The sequence below is a fragment of the Kogia breviceps genome, chromosome 11 (genome assembly GCF_026419965.1).
Source record: "Kogia breviceps isolate mKogBre1 chromosome 11, mKogBre1 haplotype 1, whole genome shotgun sequence".
Lineage (NCBI taxonomy): Eukaryota > Metazoa > Chordata > Mammalia > Artiodactyla > Physeteridae > Kogia > Kogia breviceps.
In genome coordinates this window covers 64,901,980-64,928,272 of record NC_081320.1, presented here as the reverse complement: position 1 = coordinate 64,928,272, position 26,293 = coordinate 64,901,980, and the positions used below count along the sequence as shown (strand labels likewise).

The window sequence follows — 26,293 nt, the reverse complement described above, 5'->3', positions numbered from 1 at the left end:
GGAGTGAAGAGGGAGCTCTCAGTTTCACATTTGAAACTGATAATGTGAGTCTGTGGCAAGAAGGAATAGCTTCATAACCATTTGAACTTCACCTGACCTTGTCTCCTGATTCAATCCTCTAGCTGTTGGGATCTGCCAACTGGCTGAGCATTCTGGGTCTTTGACCAGAAACCTCTTATACACAATTAGCAATGCCAGCCCTGAAACGGGGACTTCTGGCCAGTGTCGTACGTACCAGAGCCTGTTTAGGTTCCATTCAGTGAAAAATTCCATGCATTTTCTCATTCTCTGTTTCAAATCCAACAAAATCCCCACCGCCCCCCAAATTTGTTGAGCACCTACTGTATGCAAAATATTTTGCTAAGCTCTTGAATAAACCATGAGTGTGTCTAATTTTACAGACCGTGAGCTCCTTATGTGCAGGGCTGTGAATAAGCTATTCATTCACTCATTCAGTCTCTTAATTCTTTCTCTCTGCATTAGTTGGATGCCTGTTGAGAACAGGACACTTGGTGTACAGTATCCAGGCACTTGGTATACAGTAGGCACTTTGTAAAGACTTAGTTGAGGGAGTCCTGGAGTTCAAATAGCCAGGAAAGAAAAGTGTAACTGTGCCATTGTCTTTCTCAAGGGTCTTTTTAGTTAAAAGGACGTGAAATCTGAACCCCTTGGTACCTGCGGTGAACCCACCTCTCCCCTTGGGTGAGTGATAACCTGAAAAGGCAGGCATCTTCCAGGCTTGAATTTTGTGATTGGAAAATGAGGATTTATTTATTCCACAATGATTTTTTGAAAATAAATTTATTTATTTATTTATGGCCGTGTTGGGTCTTCGTTGCTGTGCGTGAGGTTTCTCTAGTTGTGCTGAGAGGGGGGCTACTCTTTGTTGCGGTGTGCAGGCTTCTCATTGCGGTGGCTTCTCTTGTTGCGGAGCACGGGCTCTAGGCACGTGGGCTTCAGTGGTTGTGGCACATGGGCTCAGTAGTTTTGGCTCGCGGGCTCTAGAGCGCAGGCTCAGTAGTTATGGCGCATGGGCTTAGTTGCTCTGCGGCATGTGGGATCTTCCCGGACCAGGGCTTGAACCCACATCCCCTGCATTGGCAGGTGGATTCTTAACCACTACACCACCAGGGAAGTTCCCACAATGACTTCTTGAGTGCCTTCTATGTTCCAAGCATTGTGCTGGTACCTGGGAATGTGAAGCTTCCCTCACCAACCTCATTAGAAGTTGCAAAGACTGGATAAGATGAAGTGCTTTGGAAAAATCTGCCCTGCTGCCTACTGCTGACCAGGGGCCTGGGGGAGCTTGCCGCCTCCTTGCATGGCTCCCCTGGAGGCCCCCCTAAGATGAGCTGTTTCCCTTGACGCATCCCTGCCTACACATATCCTCTTTCTCTGCTCCTGGCCAGCCAGAGTTTACTTGAGTTGGAATCCATGACCTCCTGGCTTCTCCACATGCAGCCTGATTCTGGGCCAGGGTTTGTTTGAGGCCCTGTTTGAATATTGTTTAAAGTGGCAGCTTTGCTCAAAAAGGTCAGTGTGAGAGACCAGAACAAAAAGATCTTTCAAGCTGGCCTCTCACGGGGCTCAGAAAAGCCCCAGCTCTACTTGGCACTGGCAGTTTAGACCCGGGACAGGATTACTCAAGCCGGTGGGAGAAACGCCATCTAGTTTCCCATTTCCCAGAGGGCTGAGCCGAGGCGGAGAGGCATTCCCGAGATTTCCGAACAGGTCGGCACCAGCCAGGAGCCCAGATCTCTCCCTGTCTAGCCCTGGCCACTGGAACCTATGTTGGTTTTTCTCTTTACCTGCATTCAATAAAAACAGGGATTTACCCAAAAGATGCCTAAAGGTGATTATTTGCTTTGCTAAAGAATTCCTGGGAGCTTATTTAGATGTCAGAGTCCCATATAGATTTGAAAATAGTAAAAATATACAACTTGGGAGGCACAAGATCTTGTTAAAATTGCAGTTCTCATTCCTAAATTGAGTGTGTTTTGGGGGAGGAACCTGAAACAAAACAACTAGTATACCAAGTCCATGATTTCAGGTATGCTTGATTAAAGTGAGATATCTACTGAAGTAAAAAGAAAGAAGATATAAAGAAAAGTATTACACAAAATAATAACAGTGATGGTGTACAGCTAGTAGCAAAAATTGTAGATGTGGTATGCAGATGACAGAAGTCGGGGAGATGCTGATTTTATAGAGGAGAGGGCTGTGCATAGCTCACAGAGGTGAGCTCTGCCCTCAGTAGCAGTGCCCAGGCATGAACCATCTCTAAGGACCCTGTGGAGCTCTGTGCTGCTTGCCCCTCCTGGTTCTTCAGAAGCTCTAGGCAGACTAGGGAATATCTTTGTGACTCTGACTCTATCCCCCAGGTCTTTGTCTCCATTCTCGGCCTTACAGACAGGAGTCTGAGTTCATAGTGTTTGTTGTTTGCACATTTGGGGCTTGCTTGTATGAAACCAGAGGTTCCCAGAAGGCAAGGAATTGATCTCATGTCCTTTTATGCCTCCAAGCTCCAGAGCCCCCAGGAATCTATTTCATTCATGAAAGCTGCAGGAGGGGCTCACGTGACTTTCCTGGCTGCCACCTTTGGCTTTTCACCCTCTGTGATCTTTCATTTCTAAATTTGCTGGTCTGGGAGCCTCTGCTTTCCCTTGTGAGCTATTGATCTAGGGAACCCCCCGGAAAAAGTGAGGATGGCAGTCCTCAGACATTTGCTGAGCACACATGCCTGGGCTGAGCTTCAGGAACAAGACTGCCCTCAGGGGGTGCACAGTGGGAAAGGGGTCAGCCTGTAAATGGAAAATGACTGCAATGCTATGCTTGCTTCAAAAGAGGACTTAACACAGGGCAAGAGCTGTGCAGTGAGGAGGGGTGGTTGTGGGGAGGGGCCCAGGGAAGGCTGCAAGGAGGAAGTGATGTTTGAAAGTGATGTGTAAAAACACAGGTTTTTTTTAAGGATGAGTAGGGGAAGGGCTCTTTAAGGCAGCAGGGGAAGCCTGTTCCAAGACTTGACATAGGGAACTGTGGATGGTTGTTCAGAAAGGACTTGAGTGGTGGGAGATGAGATGGGAGAGAGGCAAGGGGCAGACCCGACAGCCCTGGGACACCGTACTGAGGGCCTAGACTGAATTCTGTAAGCCTGGGGCACCAAAGAAAGGCCAACATGGGAAGGAACAACATGACTTTTGCATGTCAGGTAGAGCCCTCAAGAGGCAATGGGAGTTGTCTTTCACACTCAGGCCACACCCATCAGTGGGCTGCAAGATCTGTGTAGTGGGCTGCTGCCAGCATTTTTAAAATGGGGAAGTAGTGGGAGACGTAAAATAGAAAATATTAGAGTGGGTTGCATTGCACATAGTAGAGATAGGTAATATATCAAGAAACTTAACTTCAGTTTTATGTAAGCAGTATGTGCATATATATACAGGGTTGCAATGTCAGGTGTATTTCTTACTATGGATCACACTTTAAAAAGCTTGCAAATGACTTTAAGGCACAGAGAGCTGACTGGAGCGGGTGAGACCAGCTGTCACTGTCATCTAGGCCCCAGGTGATGCAGGCCAGTCTAGGGCCCTGGTGGTAGGGATTGAGAGGTGAGGATGGATTCCAGTGTAGACCGGATGGGGCAGATGAAGATGGAGGTTTTTTTTTAATCTCATTAATAGCTTTTTTAAATTTTATTTATTTTATTTATTTTTGGCTGCGTTGGCTCTACCTTGCTGCGTGCATGCTTTCTCCAGTTGCAGCGAGTGGGGGCTACTCTTCGTTGTGGTGCGTGGGCTTCTCATTGCAGTGGCTTCTCTTGTTGCGGAGCACGGACTTTAGGCATGCGGGCATCCGTAGTTGTGGCTCGCGGGCTCTAGAGTGCAGGCTCAGTAGTTGTGGTGCACGGGCTTTGTTGCTCTGCGACGTGTGGGAACTTCCCGGACCAGGGCTTGAACCCGTGTCCCCTGCATTGGCAGGTGGATTCTTAACCACTGAGCCACCAGGGAAGCCTGAAGATGGAGAATTTGAGGTTGACTGAAGTCAGAAAGTCTGGCACCAGCCCAAAGCACTTGGGCCAAGATAACATCTTGTTTGAAATACTTGATCTTGGTCTCTTTCTGGTGGTAAACTGGAGGCCTGGGTTTCTAGAGGGCTTCGGTGGAGAAGGATCCTTTCTATTCTTTGATCACTGATGTCCTGGGCCTCTAGGATCCTGGTGTTACAATTCTGACCTTTCATACCAATTATTGGATGTTTTCAAATAACACTCAAATGGGCAGGCTCCTCCTAGTGTCTGCAGGTTTGATGAGGATGTCTTTGTGGGAACTAGGCTGGTAATGAGCCTGCTTCTACTGTCTTCCCGCTAGGAACATCGTGAAAGGCATGAGAGAACTCCGGGAGGTCCTACGCACTGTGGAGACCAAAGCAACTCAGAACTTCAAAGTGGTAATGTAGGAGGCCCCAGGGCTGGGTGCTGGCTGTGGCTGGTTTATTCAGGGGTTGATTTCAGAGGGAGGCAGCAGAAATCCTAGCAGGCAGCCTCTGAATCAGGGATAACAATATGTCAAGTGTGTGCGTCTCCTCTCCCTATCATGCTCATGGCAGACATTGCTAGTCAATCTCAGCATTCTTTTCCTCCAAGCCTGGGACACACCCTCAGCATCCTTCTCATCACAGCACTGCACATAGCCCCTCATGTTAGATGAATGCTGAAACCTGTCATCCCTTCCTAGCAAGGTGGTGTGCTAATTCTTAGGGATTTGTTTATGATCTTAATAAATAACCTTGGTTTGCTTTCCTGCCCCAGTTCAGGCCTACCTTCTTAGGCTTCTACCCCTAATCAGAGCCACAGCTGCCTCTCACTCTAGACTTTTCAGTCAAATATCAGAAAGGTATCTGGTGGAGAGAGCTGCTTGCGCTGAGGGCTTTATGCTCTGCAAGGGCTATGAATACTCAGAGCCGTGCTGGGCTCCATGGGGCCAGGAGGGGGAGGAAATGTACCTCTCATCTAGGAGAAGAGAGAGGACAAAAGATGAAGTCGGAGCCATCACAGGCCAGCAGAAGGGGTGGGGCAGCTCAGTGCTGGAGATACAGGGAAGCATGGGGGCTCCCTGGGGCACAGTGGTGGACCTCCTGGAGGGGCAGCAATTTTCAAGCAGGTAGATTTGGCTGGATGGTGGGTGGAGGGCACGGCAGGCCGTGGCCGGGCACCCCAGTACGTGCCTGCATCTGAGTTCCTCCCTCTCTGCCAGATGGCAGCCAAGCACCTGGCGGGGGTTCTGCTGCACTCCCTGAGTGAGGAATGCTACTGGAGCCCCCTGTCCCACCCTCTGCCCGAGTTCATGAGCAAGGAGGAGAATTCCTTCATCACACAGGCCCTGCGGAAACCTCAACTCTACGAAGGAGACAAGTAAGCCTATCTGCTCTGGGGACCACGCCAGGCTCAGGCCACCGTCCCCAGAGTTCGGTCCCCACTGGCGGCCCCTCTCTCTGCCCCATGCTCTCCTGCAGCCGCTGCCCAGCTCCCTGCCAGGCAGGCTCTTCAGAAGCAACAGGAGCCAAATAGACTAGAGAAGGCAGGTCTCGGGGTGGGGGGTTGAGGGGGCGTCCTCTAAGGCACCCAAAGGCCAAACAAATTATTTGGCGGGCGGGGGGAGGGGGGGTACCTGCCTTCCTAATGGTCTTAATGAACCATCTGTCGTGTTTGTGCCAGTAATCGAAGGGGGGGGGGTCTGTGAGCTTCTTTCTCACTCTTGTCTGCTGCTGGCCCCAGCCACTTCTTGCAATGCTGGGGGCTGGAAGGGGCAACTCCCTCAAGAGCATCGCAGTATTTCCAGCCCTCGCCCACCGTAGGCTTTCAGATCCATGACTCTGGGGCATGATAAAGAGCTGCAGGTGGGATCCAGTGCCTGTGAATTATGCAGGAGAAGGTCACCTTACCAGGGCTGGTGCTGACTCCAGGGTAGAAGGGCTGGTGTGGCAGGCCAGCCGTGCTGCTTCGGAGGGCCTTGCTGGAGCCAGGCTGCCATCTGTGTCTTCCAGCCTTCACTGCCCGAAGGATAACATTGAGGAAGCCCTGCTGCTGCTGCTTATCAGCGAATCCATGGTAAGCTCAAGGCCTCTGGCCCGTGGGATACAGCGGTGGGGCTTGGGCACAGGCCGCCAGGCCCTGGCCGAGCTCAGCCCCCAGGGATGTCCCTGAAGCAGGCTTCTCGGATCTGTTCCCCTCTCAGGGGGTGCGGCTCCCTCGTGAGATCTAGGTGTGGAGTGCAAGGCTGCTTTCGGGGGCCTGGGTCCTACCCCTGAATGAATAGGGACTGGGCGAGCTAACAAATTCCCACCTCCTGCTTCTGGAATTACACAAGGTATCATCAGCAAGTCAACAGAAGGTTGCGTGAACAGTTTTGTGTTGGGGTCGGTGGTGATGGAAGGGCGTGGAAGGAACGTGTACTTTCATGGCAGGAGGCCTGGATTCAGGTTCCGGCCCTGCCACTCAGTAGCTGAGGGCCCTGGGCAGATCACCTAAGCTCTGTGAGCCTCAGCTCCCACCTCTAAGGTGATAATAACTCACAGAGGTGAGGTGCCTGTACAAGGGATTCACTCATTCATGCCACTCTTAATGCAGAGTGTCATCCACTCTGGGCCAGGCCCTGTTCTAGATTCCAGAGAAGCAGCAGCAAACAGGGAAAACTCCCTGCCCTCATGGAGCTCACATTCTAGTGAGGGAGGTGGGCAGTAAATGAATTAACTGCTCAACTACCCAGGGTTGCGATGTCGTAAGTGCTGTGGAAAAATAAGGCAGAGGAGGTAAGGTGTGCCGGATAGAGCACACGTGAAATGCTCTCTAGATTTTTTCACAAGACCTGCTTCTCCTGCCCCGGGCAAACACACATGCGCGCGCGCGCGCGCGCGCGCGCGCACACACACACACACACACACACACACACACACACACACACACACACACACACACACACACACACACACACACACACACACACACACACACACACGTGCTGTGGAGGCTCAGCATCGGGGAGAAGTGTGTTGGGTCATCCGGGAGGTGGTGAGATGAAGGATGGGTGGTCCAGGGGGGCTGAAGGAAGGGTGGGCAAGAGTAGCAAAGCCAGGTGTCCTCTGACTGGGGGGCCCCTCAGAGCTTATGAGCTGGGGACCCCCGGGTTGAGAACTAGGTTTTTTAAAATGATGCATCTGAGAGCAGTGTGTGAAAGTGGAGTTTAAGAAACTGGGTCCCCAAATGGCCAGAAACAAATGTCCCTTTGGAAACCTGGGACTGCGTGCTGCCAGGGTTTGTTTAGAGAACTCTGGTCAGTGGGTTGCCTCTGGCTGAGCAGGTCCCCCAGCAAGTAGACAGGAAGAGGGACACTGGACTCGGCGGTGAGAGATTGTATCCTTCCTCAGCCAGGCGGGGTCCATTCGGATCCCAGAGTGCCGGGGAAGGGGCGTGGATATTTGGATCCCGAGGACAAACTGGCCGGGACATGGTCCTGAAAGGTTTGCACGGTGCATGCGTGCTTGTGTTGGAGGTTAGGTGGTTGCTGCTGGGTGGGGACATCTAGCTGGTTAGCCCAATGTGGAGGTAGAGGTACCACGTGCCAGCTCTGATTTTCATGGGAGAACAGTGTACTTCTCACAGACTGAACCCCAGTTTTTAATTATGGAACTTCAGCCATAGACCAGTATCCTCTCCCTGCCCCCTTCACACACCTCAGCCATCTCAGCACCTACACCATCAGGTGTGACTGCACAGAACTCACCTGTCTCGGGAAACACAGGTCATTATTGACACTTTCCTATGCTGAGGGTTACAGTGTTGTCCGCAGGTGGGAAGTAAAAAGGTGAAAATGGGAACGTTTCTTAGGTCCTTTCTCTGCTAGATTCCAAGCTGATTATCTCATCTAGGTAGGCATTGTGTTGAGCTGTTTGAAAAATAACAGTTTCATATGATTCAGTCTAATACTAATATGTTCCCATCTTACAGGTGAGAAAAGTAAGGTCCAGGACAGGTACATGTCTTGGTCAAGGTCACATACTAATAATCCTTGCAGCCATGATTCAGATCACGTCTGTGATTCACTGACTGCTCTCAGTCTTGGTTTTCTCATCTGTCAAAGGGTCAAGGGGGATAACTTTGAGGATCAAGTGCGACAGAGCCTGGGGAGGGCTTTGTTAACAATGAAGGCCTTGGCCGTCTGTGTGAGAATGGTCAGCATTTTTCTCCCTGGCAGGGATAGAGGCTGGGCTCTGTCTCCCTAAGTATTTTCTGTGGCCATTGCTTGATCCGGGTGCCCAGAACCAGAGCTGAGATGCCTTTCCATCAAAGTTATTCCCCCCAAACCCTCAAGCTGCCCGTATATCTCAAAGTAGAAAATGGCCTTTTACTAAAAGGTGACCCATACTTGGAGCCAAGGTGGTTTCCCTCTAAGCAGCTCTTTCAAGAGGGTATGTGGCCGGCTGGCCTCCACTGGCTGCTCGGGGGATCCAGGCTGGCTGGCCAGGCGGGTGTCATGGGACTTCCCTGTGGCCTGCACAGCAGCAGAAGTGCTCAGACGCCGAGTGTGCCGCAGCTGGGAGGAGACGCTCTTCCAGGGCTGGCTGGTTGGTTTCCTCCTGCTCACACACAGCCTGTCACACATCTAGAAGCTTCAGGTATTTGGGGGAGGATGTTGGCGATGGATGTAGCTTTGGTGTCTCATCTATTGAGGGCTTTCCACCTGGGATCCGGATCTGGCCACTGTGGCTCCATGCGGTTTCTCAGAGTGACCAGACCGCCTCCGACTTCTCACTTGCCCTTATTCTACCCCCCTGCTTTCCTGCAGGTCACATTCTCCATCAGATGTGGGCGCCAGGCTCCTGCTCTGACCCTTCAGCTGACCCCTGAGGCTCAGCCCGGCCTCCATGTACCAGCAGGGTTTCCTCATCTCCCTTTAATGCTGGCTGGGTTTGGCTACAGATGATAGGGAGAAACCTCTAGAAGCAGAAGCTGCCTTGGCTGCTCCTTGGGTTCTCCTAATCCCTGCAGAATTCTTTATGCGGCAGTAACAGCTATTCCAGCACAACCAGCCCAGGAGGCATAATCATCACAGCTCTCCACTTCCAGGGTCGCCAGAGCTAGCTGCTCCAGAAAAGGGTGTTTGCAGGCTTCCTGAGCACGTCCACCCCTCTTTTGTGGTTTGCAACTCAAAGGAGTAGGCTGCATGGAGTCTGGGTGTGGGGTTGGTACCTGAAGTATGGTTTTTGTTTCGGGCTGAGTGTGATCAGAATGAATCGGGCAGCCCTTGTCTTTCAAGAGGTAAATAGAAACCTTACAAACGCTTTCACAGAAACGCCAGGAACATGAGTTATAACTCGCTAAAGGAGATTTGTGTTTTGGACTCAGTTTTGAGTTTTCAGGACCAAAAGGACACTTAAAAATGCCCATCCACCTACCCATCCACCCACCCCCCTACTCATCTCTCCACCATCCAGTCTTGTTTGAGCAGTGACAGTGTGCTGGGCTGTGCTCAGCACTGGGGGTAGAATGAGGAATAGTTAAATCACAGCGCTTGTCCCAGGCATCTTCCTACCCAGTGGCACATGTGTCTGGAGACACGGAGGAAATCCTGGTCCCCAAATCAGAAGGAATTACCTCAGTCTGCTGAACCTCAAATGCATATTCTAGTTTGTTTTTTTTAACATCTTTATTGGAATATAATTGCTCTACAATGGTGTGTTAGTTTCTGCTGTATAACAAAGTGAATCAGCTACACGTATACATACATCCCCATATGCCCTACCTCTTGCGTCTCCCTCCCTCCCACCCTCCCTATCCCACCCCTCTAGGTGGTCACAAAGCACCGAGCTGATCTCCCCGTGCTATGTGGCTGCTTCCCACTAGCTATCTATTTTACATTTGGTAGTGTATATATGTCCATGCCCCTCTCTGACTTCGTCCCAGCTTACCCTTCCCCCTCCCCGTGTCCTCAAGTCCATTCTCTACGTCTGTGTCTTTAGTCCTGTCCGGCCCTTAGGTTCTTCAAAAACTTTTTTTTTTTTTAAGATTCTATATATATGTGTTAGCATACAGTATTTGTTTTTCTCTTTTTTGACTAGTTTTTGAAAGAAAAGTGTCAAAACCAGCCTGATTTTCTCAGTTGGGTAACCAGGAGGTACAGGACTCTGCCATTTCTCAAATCTTGACCTAAGGCATAAAAATATGTGTTAGAGCAAACTGAATCCTCGAGCCCCTGTTTCGTTCAGCTGGGAAAGAAGCTGCTGCTGGTGTCAGGCTTTCGGGAGCTGAAAGGACACAGGGGCTTGGGTTGAGAGAGGGTGGGGGAATGGGTAAGGCCCTGGGGCCTGGGATCCTGCAGGTTAACAAACTAACTGCCATCCATGCCCAACATCAGGCATCCAGCGATTTGAATCTTGAATTAGCCGTTCACAACCTGTGTAGCCTGGGCAAGTCTCTTACCTCCCTAATCCTCAGTTTTCTGTAAAATGGGGCTAATAAGGTCTCTCTTGCAGGAATTGGGTGGATGAAGTAAGAAAATGAGCACAAAGGTGCCTGGTACATTGTGGGTGTTGAACTTGTATTCGTTTTATCCTGATGACTACCTGGTTCTGTGTCATTAATTTTAGAAAACATTTAGATTCAGGTCTGGTTAGGAGAAAAATTGGTTTGAGGATACTGTTTCGTTAAGAAAAACAAAACAAAACAAAAACGCTTCTTGGGCTTGATTCCATTTGGGACTCAGCAGATGAGCACAGATTGTTCCAGCTTCTGGCGCCTGGTTTGCTCTGACACGAGGCCCTGCTGTGCTGAAGGCTGCAAGCGGAAAGGGTCCGTTAATGCTGCCAGCTCAGAAACCTTGGAGCAGTGGAGGTGGGAAAGCCTCGCGCCCTCGTTGGCAGGAAGATTTCTGCTGCAGGAGCCCAATGCGCAGGAGCGTGGGCTGGCGGGGGCCTGGCCGGGGTCGCTGTGTAGATGGGACACGGCACAGAGCATGTTATTTCTTGGCTCTGTGGACTGGCGGCTCGAGAGCTGGTGGTGATGATGTCTGCCGGTGGGGGTGACAGCACGAGCAGAATGTGACAGCATCCTCCAGGGAGGAGGGGCAGGGGCCAGGCACTGACGCCACCAGGAGACTCCTTTCTGGGGCGATTGTTGAGGGAGGTGAGCAGCAGGCCCTGAGGCTGGGTCCTTGGCCAGCAGAGAGATTGTCCCTGAGAACAGGGCTGACGTGGTCCAAGGAGCTTGTTCTCTGCAGAGAAGCAGCACCCGAGGTCTGACTGAGAAAGTCCAGCCTGTGTTTTGCTTTGGTGCTTCCCTAAACAGACATCTGACGGCCTCTGATGGCATGGGCGGGGCTAGTGGACACTTCCTTGGAAGCACCTGGAGGCAGGGGAAGAGCCAGGAGTGAAGTCAGAATGTCTAAGTTCTAATCTGGGTCCTAGACCCCCTATCTATATGCCTTGAGGAGCCTCCCTGGTCTCTCTGGGCCTCAGTTTTCTCATCTGTAAAATAGGACAGTAGAACGGGAGACGGTTGTTGTCAGCATTATGAGATACCACTTACAAAGTGCTCTACAAGTTAGTTCCCTTTCCTTCTCCTACCCTGCTTGTGTCCAGGATCAGAGGAGAAACAGGGCTGGGCGAAGTGAAGGTCAGTACTGTCTGGCCCTGCAGCCAGCAGAGGGTGGGGACCGGGCTGGCAGAGGAGCCCACGAGGCAGCAGGTGCTCAGGGCAGCAGAAGCCATCCTGGACTGGCTATCGGAGGTTCAGCCTTAATCCTGGAGACCCCGCACACGTTAGTACACCCTCTGGGGCTCAGTTCCCCTGCCTGCAAAGGGGGCATCAGCAGTTTCATCCTGCCTCTCCGTGGGGTTACTGTGAGATCATGGCAGTGATAATTCAGTTCCTAAAATGCATGGCACACACATGAGGGATGGCTGTTTGAGCAAGAACCATCTTGCCTGAGGTGTCACGTGGGCTGCCCCACCTCAGGGAATGGCGATGCCCTTGTGGGCGTTTCTTAAGGCCCCATATTTGCTTCATGGGTACGTGTCCAAAGACCACAAGTGGGTCACACTGGATGATGATTGGGAGGGGGGGACCACGTTTCTTTGGCTTTTCCTCTTCTGACCTGCTGGAGGCCTGGGGTGAATGTCCCTTAGTCTGGGGAGACTGCCCCTGGGAGGACAGCAGAGGGTCCAAGGCTAGGAACTTGTCTCAGGGACAGCTGCTGATCCCTGCCTGGGATTAAATGCATGGATCCAATAAGAGCAGGGCACCCCCAGAGGTGGGGGGCCTGGGTGTTTTGCAGGGGAAAATAGAGGAGAATAGCCTGCCATTGTCCCCAAACCAGTAAGGAGTATGGTGGTGGGAAGACCATTTAGTTTCTGCATGATTCATGTCTCACTGCATCTGATCTGGAGGATTTCCATGTGAGGACATTTAAATGGTGGAAGGAAAAGAGCGTAACTGGGACTAGTTCAAGGCAGGCTGCTGATGGAGCTGGGAGCATTGTGTGGCCCAAGGGAGGTGAGTGCAGCAGAGGAGGGAATGGGACACCTGGGGTGCCCTAGGATGGGACTTGAAGCCCCCAGAGGGTCTGAGGCCCTGTGCACTGAGGCCTGCTCTGGCCCCTGAGCTGCACGTGAATTCCTACCCTGTTGCCAGCCCCCCCGAGGCTTCCTTTTGTTCTGCCCCAGTTCTCCCCACCCCACCCTGTTGTGTGGTTACGTACACACGCCGCCCAGCTGCCCTGCAAGCACTGGAGCATTTCACTGCAGCCCTGCCCCAAAGCCATAGCAACCACTCCGCAAACTTCTGCTTTTGGCTTTCCTTTGGGGACCCACGCTTCCCTCTTGGCACAAGTGCCAAGTCCTGAGGACCCCCGAGAAGATGCCTTCCCCACTGTCTGTGTGTTGGGGGGAGGTCCCCAGGCAGAGGAGATGCTGCTGTGAGCCCCTCCTCTGTTCCTGTCCTTCTGACCTAATGCTTGCCCAGAGCTGGAAATCCATGCCTCCCTCCCACCCGGCACACACATTCAGAGACGCTGCTCTCTTAAAGGTCAAGGTCTAGGGCAACAGGAGGAAGTTTCCACACCAGGCCCAGAGATCCTTCTCTTTCTAATGTCACTTGAGAGTGCTGTGTGCAGGCCTGTGCTGGGGCTGGGAGGCTCGAGATGAGCAAGATGCATCTGTGCCCCGAGAACCCATGAGCCAGTGGGGTGTGCAGGGGCCCGGGTGTGTTCCCAGGGTTGGGAGAGGATGGGGCAGGGGGGCAGCCTCGCCTGCTGAGATAAGTCGGGGACAGTGGCAGAAAGAAGGGATCCTTGAATTGAGTTTGAGGAGCCAGAAGGCAACCACATTGACAGATGGAACAAAGATGGGCCTTGGTGAGGAGAGGGAGCTGCAGGGAAGGACTTGGGAGCTAGTGGAGAGAAGCTGGCTGGGTGGGCAGGGTCTCATGGCAGCCACAGAAAGGAGGGGAGTTGGGGTCTGGTAGGGGCTGCACCTGGAGGATAGGTTGACCAGAGCTCACCGCTCACCATCCCCGGCGTGAGACTAGTCTGCATGAGTGGGGCCCCGATCCTGGATGTGTCCTGCAGGAAGGCCATCCCTGCAGGCGCCTTCCATCAGGACCTCTCTCTCTCCCACCAGAGTTCTAGGTCAGATCTACTCACTGTGTTCGTTGTGTACTGCTGCTGCGTCCCATTTCCATAGCCCCTCCCTGAGTGCAGGGACTGTGTCTCCCATCCTCTCATTCCCTGACTTCCTGCCCCCGACCCCACCCCCATTGCTGCCTGGCGGGGGCCGCCTCTCTGGGGCCCACCCAGGGCGGCGAGAGCTGGGGCGTTGCTGGAGGTGGAGGAGTGGGGAGGTCCACGGCCAGGCGCAGAGCGAGTTTTGTGTTCCTCAGTGTAATAGTTCCTGCCATGGCTCTCCTTAGAATCTCTTCTCTCTTCCTGTTGGTGCCTGTGTGGGTGGATATCACCAGGAAGGAGGGGGATTTCTCTGGCACTTTCCCTCTCCATTCCTCTCCCTTAACCCTTTGGCACCTGACCGTCAGCTCTTGTTTACCAGGCTGGCACTGGTGCTCAGCCTTTCTGGGGATATCCTGGCATCCCCGGCAACCTCTCCTGGGGCAGGTCCATTGCCCGTCGGGGCGGTGGGCAGCCCTTGCCTATTGTGCCTAGAGGGGCAGCCGTCAGGACCCCTGGCCACTGGCCTGCCTTACTGAAATGCCCCCCTGGGTGAGTCACGTCCTGGGTTTTACAGGCATTTTGGCTTCTAGAAGCCTCTATGGGAATGCGCTTCAGGCCTGCACGGTAGGACACGTCCAGAGCCTACAGTCCAAAGGCTGTTGAGCTTCTGCCTCTGCAGTCATCACCCTTGGGAGCCTCAGCCCCTGACCTGGAGGAGGGGATAAGTAGTCCTGCCCGGAAGAAGGTTGTGAGGACCACCTGTGGATGCATTGTTTGAACCTGACCAGTGGGGATCTGGGTTTTAAGAGTCAGCAGGTCCCTTTTATTCTGTCAAAAAGGCCAAGTCCTTGGATCTGCAGTCCTTTGTGGGGAAGTAGAGGAGGGTGAGTCCCAACTCATGGAAGGGGGGTTCAGCCTCTTCTACCGACGGAGGGGGATGCTGGGAAGAGACCCCTTTTGCAGAGGGGAGAAGAGGCAGGAGGGGGAGGATGCTGGGAGCAGCCAGTGGGGGCGTCTGGCCAGAACCCAGCTTCGCTTTAGCTCAGGCACAGCCGTGTGTGTGTGTGTCTGTGTGTGTCTGTGTGTGTGTAGGAGACATGGGGGGCCCAGAGCATCCCCAGCCTGGTCCCCACCCTGCAGGGTATCCCCATGACTCCTGTTTAGCTACTCCCGAGCCTGAGTGCTGTCCCCAGGGTGTGACTGTACAAGAGAGGGTGGGACCACAGGCTACAGAACAAGAGGGTCCCCAGTTCCTGATGGGGAGATTTCACCCTGATGGGGTGATACAGAGTTCCCCCCTTCAGATCATACAGAATTGCCCACTTCTAAAGCACGTTTTCCCTCGCCCCTCCCCTCCCTGAGCAGCAAACCCCGCCCTGCCCAGGCAGCTCTGAGCTACTGGACTCCTGAGTGCCAGATGCCAATCACAGAGACCCCGGGTTTTGAGGAGGGACAGAGAGGAGGATTCCGTAGTCAGAAGGAGTCAGGGATAGGTCTGGGCTGGATGCAGGGGTGATGGGAAGGAGGTATGAGGTTCCTTATCAGAGGGACTTGGGGGGCCTGCAGAGCAAGAGAAGAGGGCACGGAGGGGCCACAGCCCAAACGCCCATCCTGTGAGTCAAGCTGCAGAGCCGCCCACCTGATCTGTCAGTTCCAGATACTGTCTGAAGCTCTTTCTGTGAGTGGACGGTTACAAACACACAAGGAGCTGTCCCCCAGAACAGCTGGCCTGTATCCTCAATAATGCCAGTATCAGGCTTCCCTGGTTGGCACAGGGGTTGAGAGTCCGCCTGCCGATGCAGGGGACACGGGTTCGTGCCCCGGTCTGGGAAGATCCCACATGCCACGGAGCGGCTGGGCCCGTGAGCCATGGCTCAGCCATGGCTGAGCCTGCGCGTCCGGAGCCTGTCTGTGCTCCTCAACAGGAGAGGCCACAACAGTGAGAGGCCCGCGTACTGCAAAAAAATAATAATAATAATAATGCCAGTATCCTGGAGCCAGGCAAGAGCTGCAGGACTCTTCCCATGAAAGGAAGCACGAGAGACATGGCACCAGTCCTGGATAGGACCCTGGCACAATGACTCTACCAGAAAGTCCATCAGTGGGACAGGTGGCGAAATCTGGACATGAGCTGGCATTAGAGAATAGAAATAATGGTGTTCCACTTCCTGAATTTGGCATTTCTGTTGTGGTTATAGAAAGAATATCCTCTTTTCTTTAGGGGTGAAGGGCCAAGTTGCCTTAACTGACTACTACTACTACTACTACTACTACTATTACTACTACTACTATTATTAGACAAAACCAGTGTGGTCAGTGTTAACAGTTGGGTTTACTGCCGTGGTACTATTCTTGTGGCTTTTCTATAGATTTGACTGTTTGCAGAATAAAACACTGAAGATCGGGAGCATGGGCCCTCAGGCCTGCTGTCTCACCCCAGCCTGGGCTGTGGGTGGAGGGTTTGCTCTCTGTCTTGGGGGTGGGGAAAGGCTCTGGCTGGTTCTAGGAGTGTTGCCTGGGTCAGCAGCGAAAGGGTGGCGGTCACTGGGGCTCAGAGGCAGGGGCCCTGTGGGGACAGGCACCTGCTCATTTTCTGTCCTTGCTCTTTCCTAAACCGTGTCTCCCCACAGGCTACTCGGGATGTGGTGCTGAGCCGGGCACCGGAGCAGGAGGAGGACCGGACAGTGAGCCTGCAGAATGCTGCGGCCATCTACGACCTCCTGAGCGTCGCGCTGGGCAGGAGGGGCCAGTATGTCATGCTCTCCGAGGTACAGCCTCCTCCGCTGCCCCTCCCCTGCCTCCACCAAGGGGTACAGCTCTGTTCTTGTGAGACCCAGCTGGGGACTGTCTTATTTCCAGTGCCGAGAGGGCTGCCCTTCACTGGCAGGGTGGTTTTTGTTTGTTTGTTTGACAGATATTTTCATGTGTTTTTTCTTGTGAAAGAATGCATGGTGTTATATAGAGAAGCACAAGAGGAAAATTATCCACCCCTCGGTTTCCCCCAGAGGTGATGCTGGTGTTTTGTGACTACCTGTACTGGCAGGGTTCTGAACTGGGTGTGGTCGCGAGCCTGGATCCCCCTCACACCCTGGCTAGACAGAGCACGCCCACTGTATTGGGCAAACACTGCCCGGGCAGTGCTGCGTGGGCTGGGCCCAGAGGGGGGGTCCCTCTCCAGGATGTGGGGACCAGAAGCACAGAGCTGCCGCTCTCTCCCGCCCCCTCCCCACGGTGCAAATGGCTTGCGCACATTTTTGAGCTTTCAGATCCACGCTGGGATCAAGGGTGGCTTGGGGGCCCTCGGCTCCTTGTACAGGTGGCCCTCTTGGCGGCAGATTCTCTTTGCACATGTTTGGGAGGGCTCCCGAGAGGAGGGGCGGGCACACCTGCTGAGCCCTTGCTCACACCGAGGCACTGTGCGAGGTGCTTCCAGAAGATACCTTCTTTAACGTGGGGGGATAAGTGGTCTCTCAAGTTCACCAGTGAGGAAGGCAAGGCCCAGAGAGGTGGGTTTCTGCCCAGGATGGTGCAGGGGGTGCAGTTGAGCCAGCACGGGGGGACCCAGGCCAACAAGCTCTGAAAGTACCTGCTGTGTGGTCCTGTACCCCTCACCTCTGTCCCCCACCCTCCTAACCATGGCCACACAGTGAATCCTGGCCTCGAATGCTGGCTTCTGCCTCTGTCACCTGGAACCACTTCTGATGGTGACTGTCAGATCTCACAGGCAGCCCCTGACTTGGAGTGGCCCAGGATCAGAGTGGCCAGGGAACAGACAGTTTTTCTCGGTGGTCGTAGAGAAGAACAGAAGGAAGACGGTACATTTGGGCAGCGTTTTATGCACGGGCTTTAGAGTCAGTACATCTGCCACTGACTGGCCCTATGACTGTGGCAAGTCGTTTACTAAGCTTCAGCTTCTTCATCTGTGAAGTGGGGGTAATTAGAGAACCCGCTTAACTGGGTTGTTGGGAAGGGTAAATGAGTTAATACACATAGAAAGCTGAGTATGGTGCCAGGCACAATAGTAAGAAGAATTGTCAGCTGTTATTATCTTTATTGGATGTTTACATTTCGAAAGCACTTTAACCAATCTCATTTGCTTTTCCCCATCGCCCTTGTGAGGTGTTCACATGATATGGAGGGGGGAACCGAGGGCCAGAGAGGGTGAGAGACTTGCACAAGGTCACACAGCATGCGAGTGGCAGAGACAGGTTACCCCTGGAATTTTCCAACAGGAACCAAGTACGAGCTCTGGCGACCTCCTGCGGGAAGCAACTTGGGCAGAGATTCTCCTGGAAGGGTATGGGGTGGGCTGGTGTGGGGAAGACCCCTGGAGGGGAAGTACTGACCGTCTCCCTCTCCCCAGTGCCTGGAGCGAGCCATGAAGTTTGCGTTTGGAGAATTTCACCTTTGGTACCAAGTGGCCCTCTCCATGGTGGCTTGTGGGAAGGTAAGACCCCGGGTGCGCTGGGGGTTGTACACTCACCCTTGGCGGGGGAGGGTGGTCTGCTCTCCTCTAGTCCTTCCCAGAGGTGGGTGGAGGGCGGGGCAGTGATTCAGAAATATTGTCCAGCAGCTGATTTTAATCTCCAGGGAATGAAGGGCATGAAGGGTCACACACAGACACCTGTGTGAATCTGGTGCCTACCTGTGAGTTACGACTGTGCCAGGTAGGCAGGTGTGTCTGTGGATGCTTTTCTCTGAGTATATGTGCACACTTGGGGCATCGTAGCATTTCCACCTGTGAGTTGGTTGGTGTGACTGCCTGAGGCAGGCATGGACCTGGGTTCCAGGCAAGGGAAACGTTGTTCCATTTGGGCCTCAGCTCTCTTCCTGCTCAGGAGGGAGCGTGGCATCAGGAAAAGACATCCGGAACTCACCTAGGAGGAAGCACGCCCCCCCTCCCCTGAGGGAGTGTGGAGGGAGTGCTTCGAGGAGAGGAGGACGTGGCCGGGGGTGGTCAGGAGGAGCCCTGCTCAGCGCGGGGCTGACCTCATTCCAGTTTCCAGAGCTGCGTTTGCTCTCCACCCGCCAAGCCCTGCCCCAGCACCCACTGTTTTTCCCTCCCATGAGAATCACACTTACATAAGCCGCTATTCTCAGCAGTGACATGAAAGGAAAACCTTTCCGGAGCTGGGTGCTGAGGGTGTTGGGGCCGAGGATGCTACGAAGGCAGGAAGTAAGGAGGCATGAGCTCGCAGATGGTTCCAAGAGCTGTAACACCCGGAGCCCATTTGTGGGGCTGAGGGGATTCCTCCCTGCCCCCCCAACCCCGACCCATCTGCGCCACCTGCCATTTCTAGCCCCGCAGCCATCTCTGAGGAGGGCCCTCCCGGCCTTGCCAGCAGCTCCTCCATGAATGGAGGGTGACCAGGTCCTGGCAGGAAAGGGCAAGAAGGGCAGGTGCTGCAGCCTGACAGGTGGGAAGGGCCCGGAGAGGTGAAGCCGAGAATCAAGTGGGAGCCCTCTCTGTACTCCCCTTACCTTGCTAGGCATTTGTCTTCCCAAACCTCTTCCCCTTCCCCTATCACACTGGCCACCTCCCCGAGCATCCTGAAGTCATGACATGATGTACCCTGGCTCTGCACTCTGCAGGGTCTTGCCGAGGCTCAGAGTTCAGAACACAGATAGGGCGAGGCCCTCGGGGTGGCGAGGTGCTGGAGCTCGTATGGAGCCTGGGCAGACAGCTTGCAGTGGGTTGCGACAGCTTCTTCCCGCCTCCAGGGAACAGAGAAAGAGCCTCTAGGCTTGTAATACTGAGTATGGTCCAAGAGGCCCAGGGCCAGGTTCTCACCCTTCTGTGGGTCATGGACCCCTTTGAGATGCTGAGGAAAGTGGTGACCCCTCCTCAGAAGAGTGCACTGTGCTCAGAAGTTATCTTTAATTTCTGGGGGTGCTCCTGGAAGCCCCCCCCCCCAGTCTCAGGAAAAGTTGTCACATTACAGGGTCTTCAACCTCCTTACTGAGAAGAGCCAGGCTCAGAGAGGTCCAGATGCAGCCTGGCATATACCCCAAGATCCGGGGAGCTGGTGTCCTGGCCCGGCTCCTTCCCAGACCAGCAAGGTAGATATGAGAATGGCCTTACAGGCAGGAAGTTGGGGTGATCAGTGAGTTCCTCATGCGTGAGGCCCCACAGGCTGGGTTACCCCCACCCCTGCATTCAGTGCAGCAGGAGACTGTTCTGGAAGTGCACTCTCCACCCCCCGCCCCTCAGGAACCCTGCGCACCAGATCAGTCTGCCGGGTTGGCTCAGGCAGCCCTCGGAAGCGTGGCCAGACCTCGCGTTTGCCAAGAGCCTAAGGTGGGAATCAAGGTTCTGTACCTGCGATTGTGCGCAGAAGGTGAGGCCGAGTGGATATCAATATATCTGGCACCTCCACCTGCAGGAAGCGAGAAGGAGTTCCATGGCATGATTTAGGTCACCCCTCTTGGTCTCCTCGGCAATCACAGTGGCTGCGTTGCTAGGTAACCAGAATGACAAGAAAAGAAAAAAAGAGCCGGCAGCTCCAACTGTGGAGTCCTCAGATGGCTCCTTAAATAGCAGTGTTTTGTGGTCTGGGTAGGGGTGGGACGTGGAGGGTCAAGGGTTAGAGAAGCCCATGTTTCAGGGATGCAGAGGTCAGCAGCCAGGGAGGGGGCAGGCCTGCTGGAGTGTGTGGGCAGAAGGGGCCGTGCTGAGGGAGCTGGGAGTGACCTTCACAGGAGAGGGTCTCCAGAGCGGGAGATGGCCTGGCAGCTCTTGCAGAGCCCCTCACCGGCCTCCCTGGCCCCAGCCCAGGCCGAGTACCTCCCTCCCCCGCACCCTCCCAGCCGATCATATGCTAACACCCTCTTGGTCTCATACCCTCTTCTTTCATGAGACAGCAGTGTGGTGGGGATTTTGTCCTCTCTCCCCAGTCTTTCTGTGGGCACCTGACAGGCAAGAGCCATGGCCTCTTCCCCCTCCATGCAGTGACCCCGCATCCCCCAGCCCCATGCTTGGGGCTGAGAAAAGCTCTCCTTTCTCAGGGGGGAAAGGAAAGGGAGCTAGAAAAAGGCACAGGTCCAGAGTGAACACAGACCAGTGGGCCCCAGGTCTACATCAGCAGTCTCCACACTGTGCTCTGGACAGGAGAGTCCTCTGGATCCCCCATTTCCCCAGCAGGGCCTGGAGTGGCTGGGGAGGATGAGAGCTCACTAACGGTGGGGAGCTTGGCCCACTGAAGGGCCCAGCTTATGGGAATTGTAGTTACACACACTCGCCGTGTGTGTGTGTGTGTGTGTGTGTGTGTGTGTGTGTGTGTGTCCCACTGAAGGGCCCAGCTTATGGGAATTGTAGTTACACACACTCGCCGTGTATGTGGGGGGGGGGGGCAGGGAAAGAGAGGCCTCCTCTCTGGCCAAGGTATAGGGCAGTGGTTACAAGCTTAGAGCCAGACTGCTCAAACCCCAGCTCAGCCCCTTAGGGGCAGTGTGGCTTCAAATACACTATTTAACTTCTCTGCATTTCAGTTTCCTCATCTGTAAATAGGGACATAGCAACCTACCTCATAGGAGAGCTATGAAAAGCAAATGACTTCATATTTATAAAGCAGTTAGAACAGGAGTCAGCAAACTTGCTGTAAAGCGTCAAGAGAGTAAACATTTTTGACTTTGCGGGCCAGTCTCTGTGGGAACTACTCCACTCTGCCTTTGCGTTACGAAAGCAGCCATAGGCAATATCCACATGAATGGACGTGGCCAAGTTCCAATAAAACTTTATTTACAAAAGCAGGCAGAGGGCCAGATTTGGCCTGTGGGCTGGGTTTTGCAGACCTTCTGCACTTGGCCATCCTCAGCACGTCTAGTGTGGCCCCATCTCCATGGCTTCTCTCCTGCTTCCTCTCTGCCAGCCTTTATGCTCCCCGCACTCCCCACCACTGGTCCTGTCTCCAGTCCCCATGTGGGTTTATCCTCATCTTGCCACCTATAAACTGAGGGTGTTGAACTCAGGGGTCTGAGAGAATTCCTCTACCTCTAAAATTTCTGTGGTTCACATTTGAATTCCTTTTGAAGAGCTTCCCTCTGTTGTCACCTTAGCTCTTATCACATCACTTCTGGGCAAGGGTCACAGCCTTCATTCTCCAGATGAGGAAACTGAGACCCGGGTGGGGGGGGGGACTTGCCTGCCATCACCGCCTGGGCTCCTCCCACTGGGCCTCTTCCTGGCTTGGGAGGAACGGGGTGCAGAGCCGGGGCTGGCTGTTTGGGAGCTGCCCCCTCTGTGGGCATGAGGCACCCAGTCTGCCACAGCCCGGGGCTGCGAGTGACTGTGTTGCCCACCCTTTGTCCTGCAGTCGTCCTATGCCGTGTCGCTGCTGCGGGAGTGCGTGAAGCTGCGGCCCTCGGACCCCACAGTGCCCTTGATGGCCGCCAAGCTCTGCATAGGGTCCCTGCACTGGGTGAGTGAGCTACGGGGTCAGGGCCCAGGTCCCGGCGGCTTCCTGTGGGAGGATGGCAGCAGGTGGGCGCCAGGTGATCGTGTGCGCATCTCGCTGTGTGGGTAAGGGGTGGGGGAGCATGGGGAGCTTTGAGGCAGACAGGCCTGGAGGGGAGAGGGGGGTGGAGAATGGCTTCTGAGAAAACTCCAGCCTCCATCCTCAACCCAGGATAGTGTCAGGTTTGTGGTTCAGCCTTGAATGTCTCCAGGGAGCCAAATGTGGAGTCAAAAGTTGGGGTGCCCCCCGCCTGCCCAGCAGCAGGAGCAGTGGGCAGGACGTTGGAGTTACCTGGGCCAATGCACCATTTGGAGCCAGAACCAGCTCTGGGCCAGTGGGAAGGTGGCCTCTCTGTCAGCCCCCTCCTTCCTCTGGGCTCCAGCCCCCTGGTCCCTGCCTTGTGCTCAGCTGCCTGCTTCCCACTCTGCTGAGGTGGCTGAACTAAAGATGAGCTCAGCGTGTGCCCTCTGCCCAGCAGCACTGGGCTGCTACTTCCAGCCTGGGGGGTCTAGCGGCGGGGCCTCTGCACGGGTGTCTCCTCTCGCTGGGAGCTCCCTTGCCTACATTCCTGGCTTCCTCAGGTCCACATCAGCCTCCTGATGTCAGGGGAGGTCCTATTTCCACCCTCTTGAGTGGCATAGAATAGTGCAGCATCTCTCCCATGTGTTGGCTGTCAGCCCCACCCACATTTCCTCTCTTCAGGCTAAATAAGCCCAGTTCCTTCATTGGCCCAGCGTCTCCCAAAGGGGGAGCTTCTCCCATACTTGGTCCTCCCCTTCCTGATGTCGTGACACCCCAGCCTACCCTCGCTGTCGGGTGCCCAGCTTGTTCCAAGGCAAAGGGGCCAGGCTCCAGGTACCTGCAGTAGGCACTGCAGAATTAGCAGCCTCTCCAACTCCTCCAGTCCTGGGAAGGGAGACTCCGCCAGGTATCCTGAGGACCCTCTCCAAGGGGTCCCTGCCTCACCGTCCAGCGGGTCTCATCCCCCCTCTGCTGCAGGGACTGACTCCCTCGCACGATTGGTGGAGGGGGGAGGAAGCAGCACCTTCCCCTCTGTTCCCTGGTCCTCAGGTCCCCATGTATGATATGCACACGTGGCCCTGCCTTGTCCCCAAATGACTGTGGATGATGGGGGAGGGAAAAGCATGGCTTTTGGCCCCAGGCTTTATGATGTTTTTCTATTAGACTGATCTATAATAGGCTCTAGGCATTTGGAAGAGGCATCGTGATGAGGTGGGTAAGAGTTTCACTGTTCCTCATATGTGGCGTAAATGACATAAAGTATGGAGAGGGCTGGACAGGTCAGGGAGGCTTCCTGGAGGAGGAGGCCATGGACTGGGCTCCGAGGTGGGCCAGTGGTGCGCCCTTCCATCACAGCTTGCTTTCCTCAGCCACATGATTAGTGGGGAAACTCGTCCCCCAAGTGTTTTTAGGGAGACTGTTAGCGTCTTACACCCTAGAGGGTAGGGTGCCGTTGAGATGTGGGTGCCAGCAGAGTGGGGACCCAGTCTGAGCGCATTGCAGCAGTGGGTGGTGGCGTGAGCCAGAGGATGCAGAGGGAGGGCTCACTGACCCGTGGCTCACACCCCTGTGTGTTCCCAGGGCTCCTGAGAGGGGCCTCAAGTGCATCCCTGGGATGAAGCCCAAATACCTGCCTTGCCAAGGGTGGGGCAGGGAGGGCATCTGTGCTCCCAAGGGCTGCCAGCTCTGAGTTGGCTGTGGGTCCACCCAGCCAATGGCTGCCCTTGCTGGGAAACCCTAAATGTAGGTCTTCCCGCAGCGGAGGAGCTGTTTCCCTCAGCAGCGTAATTACAGTGATTATGTGCATTCAGATTACATGGTAATAAAATTAGGATCCAATCAGTCCAAATTGAAAACAGATGAGTTAGGAGCAAAGTAATCAATGACAACATAAATAGAAAAGCCCAAAAGGAAACTTAAACTTACAGACTCGGCCTCAGAACTGGGGAGGAGGGTGAGTTGTTTAACCTCAGCGGAGAAGTTTATTTGGGTTTGGGGGCTGGTTTGAGCCAGGGTTTAAATCAGGTACAGGCTAGAGCGTGGTCCTGCTGGAGGGCTGGGGGTGGGCTCCAGGCAGCCTTCCCTGCCCTGAACGAAACCTTCTGTACCTGCCTACCTGCCTTGGACACTTAGCACAAGGCATTGCATTTTTTGTTGCATGTGTGTTTCTTGAAGGCAGGAACTCACTCTCTTCTTTCTTGAAACCCTAGCCCAGAGTTAATGCCTCGTGCTTACTGGATGGATCCTACTTGCCAATGAGCACAATCACTTGTCGAGGAGTTCTGCCTTGTTTGGTACTTGCCTTTCTATCTAAACGAGGAGCTTCTTCACTTACTGTTTCTCACACCCTCAGCCCTTCTCTCCCACAAAGAACCCTGCACATAGTAGGTGTTCAGAAATACAGAATAACACCTGCCTCAGCGGTCCACGAGGGACAGCTGTGGGAAGTCTACATCTGGCTCAGGGTTCTCTCTGGCTCCCTGGGTTGGCGCTGGGCTGAGAGCAGGCTGTTGTCCTAGGAGGCCAGGAGAGGGGCAGCCCAGCACTCTCTGTCCTCAAGGCCAAGAGCAGGAAGAATGGGTCTGACAGGCGGGCAGAGGGGTGCTGGTGCTTATAAGCGGGCACAGATCCTGAAAGGCGACTGATGCCACCTCCACCTCCTGCCTTCACAGCTCTCCTGGCTCACCTCAGCCCCCAGCAGGCCCAGCCATTGCCCAGCCAAGCCCCATGAGCTGGGGCCTGAGATCTGGGGATAAACAGTTTGGCCCAGGTTGCAGGAAGGGAGGCTGAAACTGGGACACTGGAAAAACGAGTTGTGCTGGGTGAAAGCGGACCAGGTGGCTGTGTGCCCAGAGGTGGAGCAACTGCTGTCCCCGCGTCCTGTCCACGTCCCGTCCTTATGCCCAGAGCCAGTGTAGGACGCTCCAGACTGGGTCTGGGTCTGGGTCTGAGATCAAGGTTGCCCCTGGGTGAGGGTGGGTGAGGAGGGGCCTGGGCAGAGGTGCCTGCATGGGCCCATGCTGGCTGCCCTGGGGTTGAGAGCACTGGCCCCGCTGCTTAGCCTGAGGCTTGCCTCGATGGGGGAGGGCGTCCCAGGCTCTGACCCAGTGACAGCAGTGGGGCAGGAGAAAAGGGAGCTGTAAATATTTTTTCACATCCCTCCAAACACAATTAGTTCAAATTCGTTTAATTAAAAAAGTTAAAAACCTTTCTAGGTGGATAGGAGATGGGGGTGTGCATGTGTGTCACACACAGAAGGAGAGAAGGTTGTGGAATGGAAAAGCAGGCCATGCTCATCTTTGGAAAGGTCTGTGGTGCTGTCCCTCGGCCTCTTCCCCTAAGGGGGTGGGATGGGATGGTGGAAAGAGTGCAGGCTTTGGAGGCCGAGAGGATAGGGTTCAGATTCCTAGCTGTGTGGCTTTGGGTGAGTAATTTACCCTCTCTGTGCCTCATCAGTAACCTGGAAACAGTTACATCCACTGTTACAGGGTGACTCTGACTACCAGAGCTGAGCAGTGTCCCTGCTTATTTAGCATGTGGGAGGTACCTGGTAAATGGCAGCCATCCCTGTGACAGCCCCTTCAAAATAGCAGACTCTCAGGAAGGATGCGCCTTTGTGTTTTTGCCTTCATTTTTGAGATTCAGGGATGGGGAGGGCCAGGAAGATGGATTAAGTGTTCAGGAGGCCAGAAAGAATGCCAGCTCTCCTGCCACGAGCTTGTGGAAATTAGGAAGAGTGCCTATTCCTTCCAGGAAGAAAAAAGTGCATTTTCAGTAGAGCAGATAACAACAGGTCCTGGATCCTATGGGAAGCAACTCAGGAGAAACTGGAGGTGCTGTTTAAGCAGAGCTCTGGGGGCTCAGCAATGACCTTTCTCTGGTTCCCAGGGAGGGAAGAAGAGGTGAAGATTCCAGGGGTACAAGTTCTTTGGCCCACTGTGAGGTGAACCAGGAAGCCTGAGCAGGAGTGAAGTGTAAAGCCAGGAGCCTATCTGTGTGGGGACCAAATGAGGAGAACTGGAGAGATGCAGGAACTTGGAAAGGCATGGGAACGCTTTCTGCACTTAACAGAAAGCAAAAGCAAAGGGTCAAAACATTACATCCTTCGAT

General features: G+C 54.1%; 1 protein-coding gene across 2 annotated transcripts in view; it reads left to right on the top strand.

Moving 5' to 3' along the window:
- The window catches only part of TTC7A (tetratricopeptide repeat domain 7A), a 123,992-nt gene that overhangs the window by 47,972 nt on the left and 49,727 nt on the right, over positions 1-26,293 (top strand). For both annotated transcript variants that reach the window (XM_059078299.2, XM_067007645.1), the window contains 6 exons: positions 4,365-4,443; positions 5,250-5,407; positions 6,040-6,103; positions 16,340-16,477; positions 18,073-18,156; positions 22,022-22,126. In XM_059078299.2, coding sequence (XP_058934282.1) covers positions 4,365-4,443; positions 5,250-5,407; positions 6,040-6,103; positions 16,340-16,477; positions 18,073-18,156; positions 22,022-22,126 — 628 coding nt within the window. The remainder of the gene's footprint in view (positions 1-4,364; positions 4,444-5,249; positions 5,408-6,039; positions 6,104-16,339; positions 16,478-18,072; positions 18,157-22,021; positions 22,127-26,293) is intronic.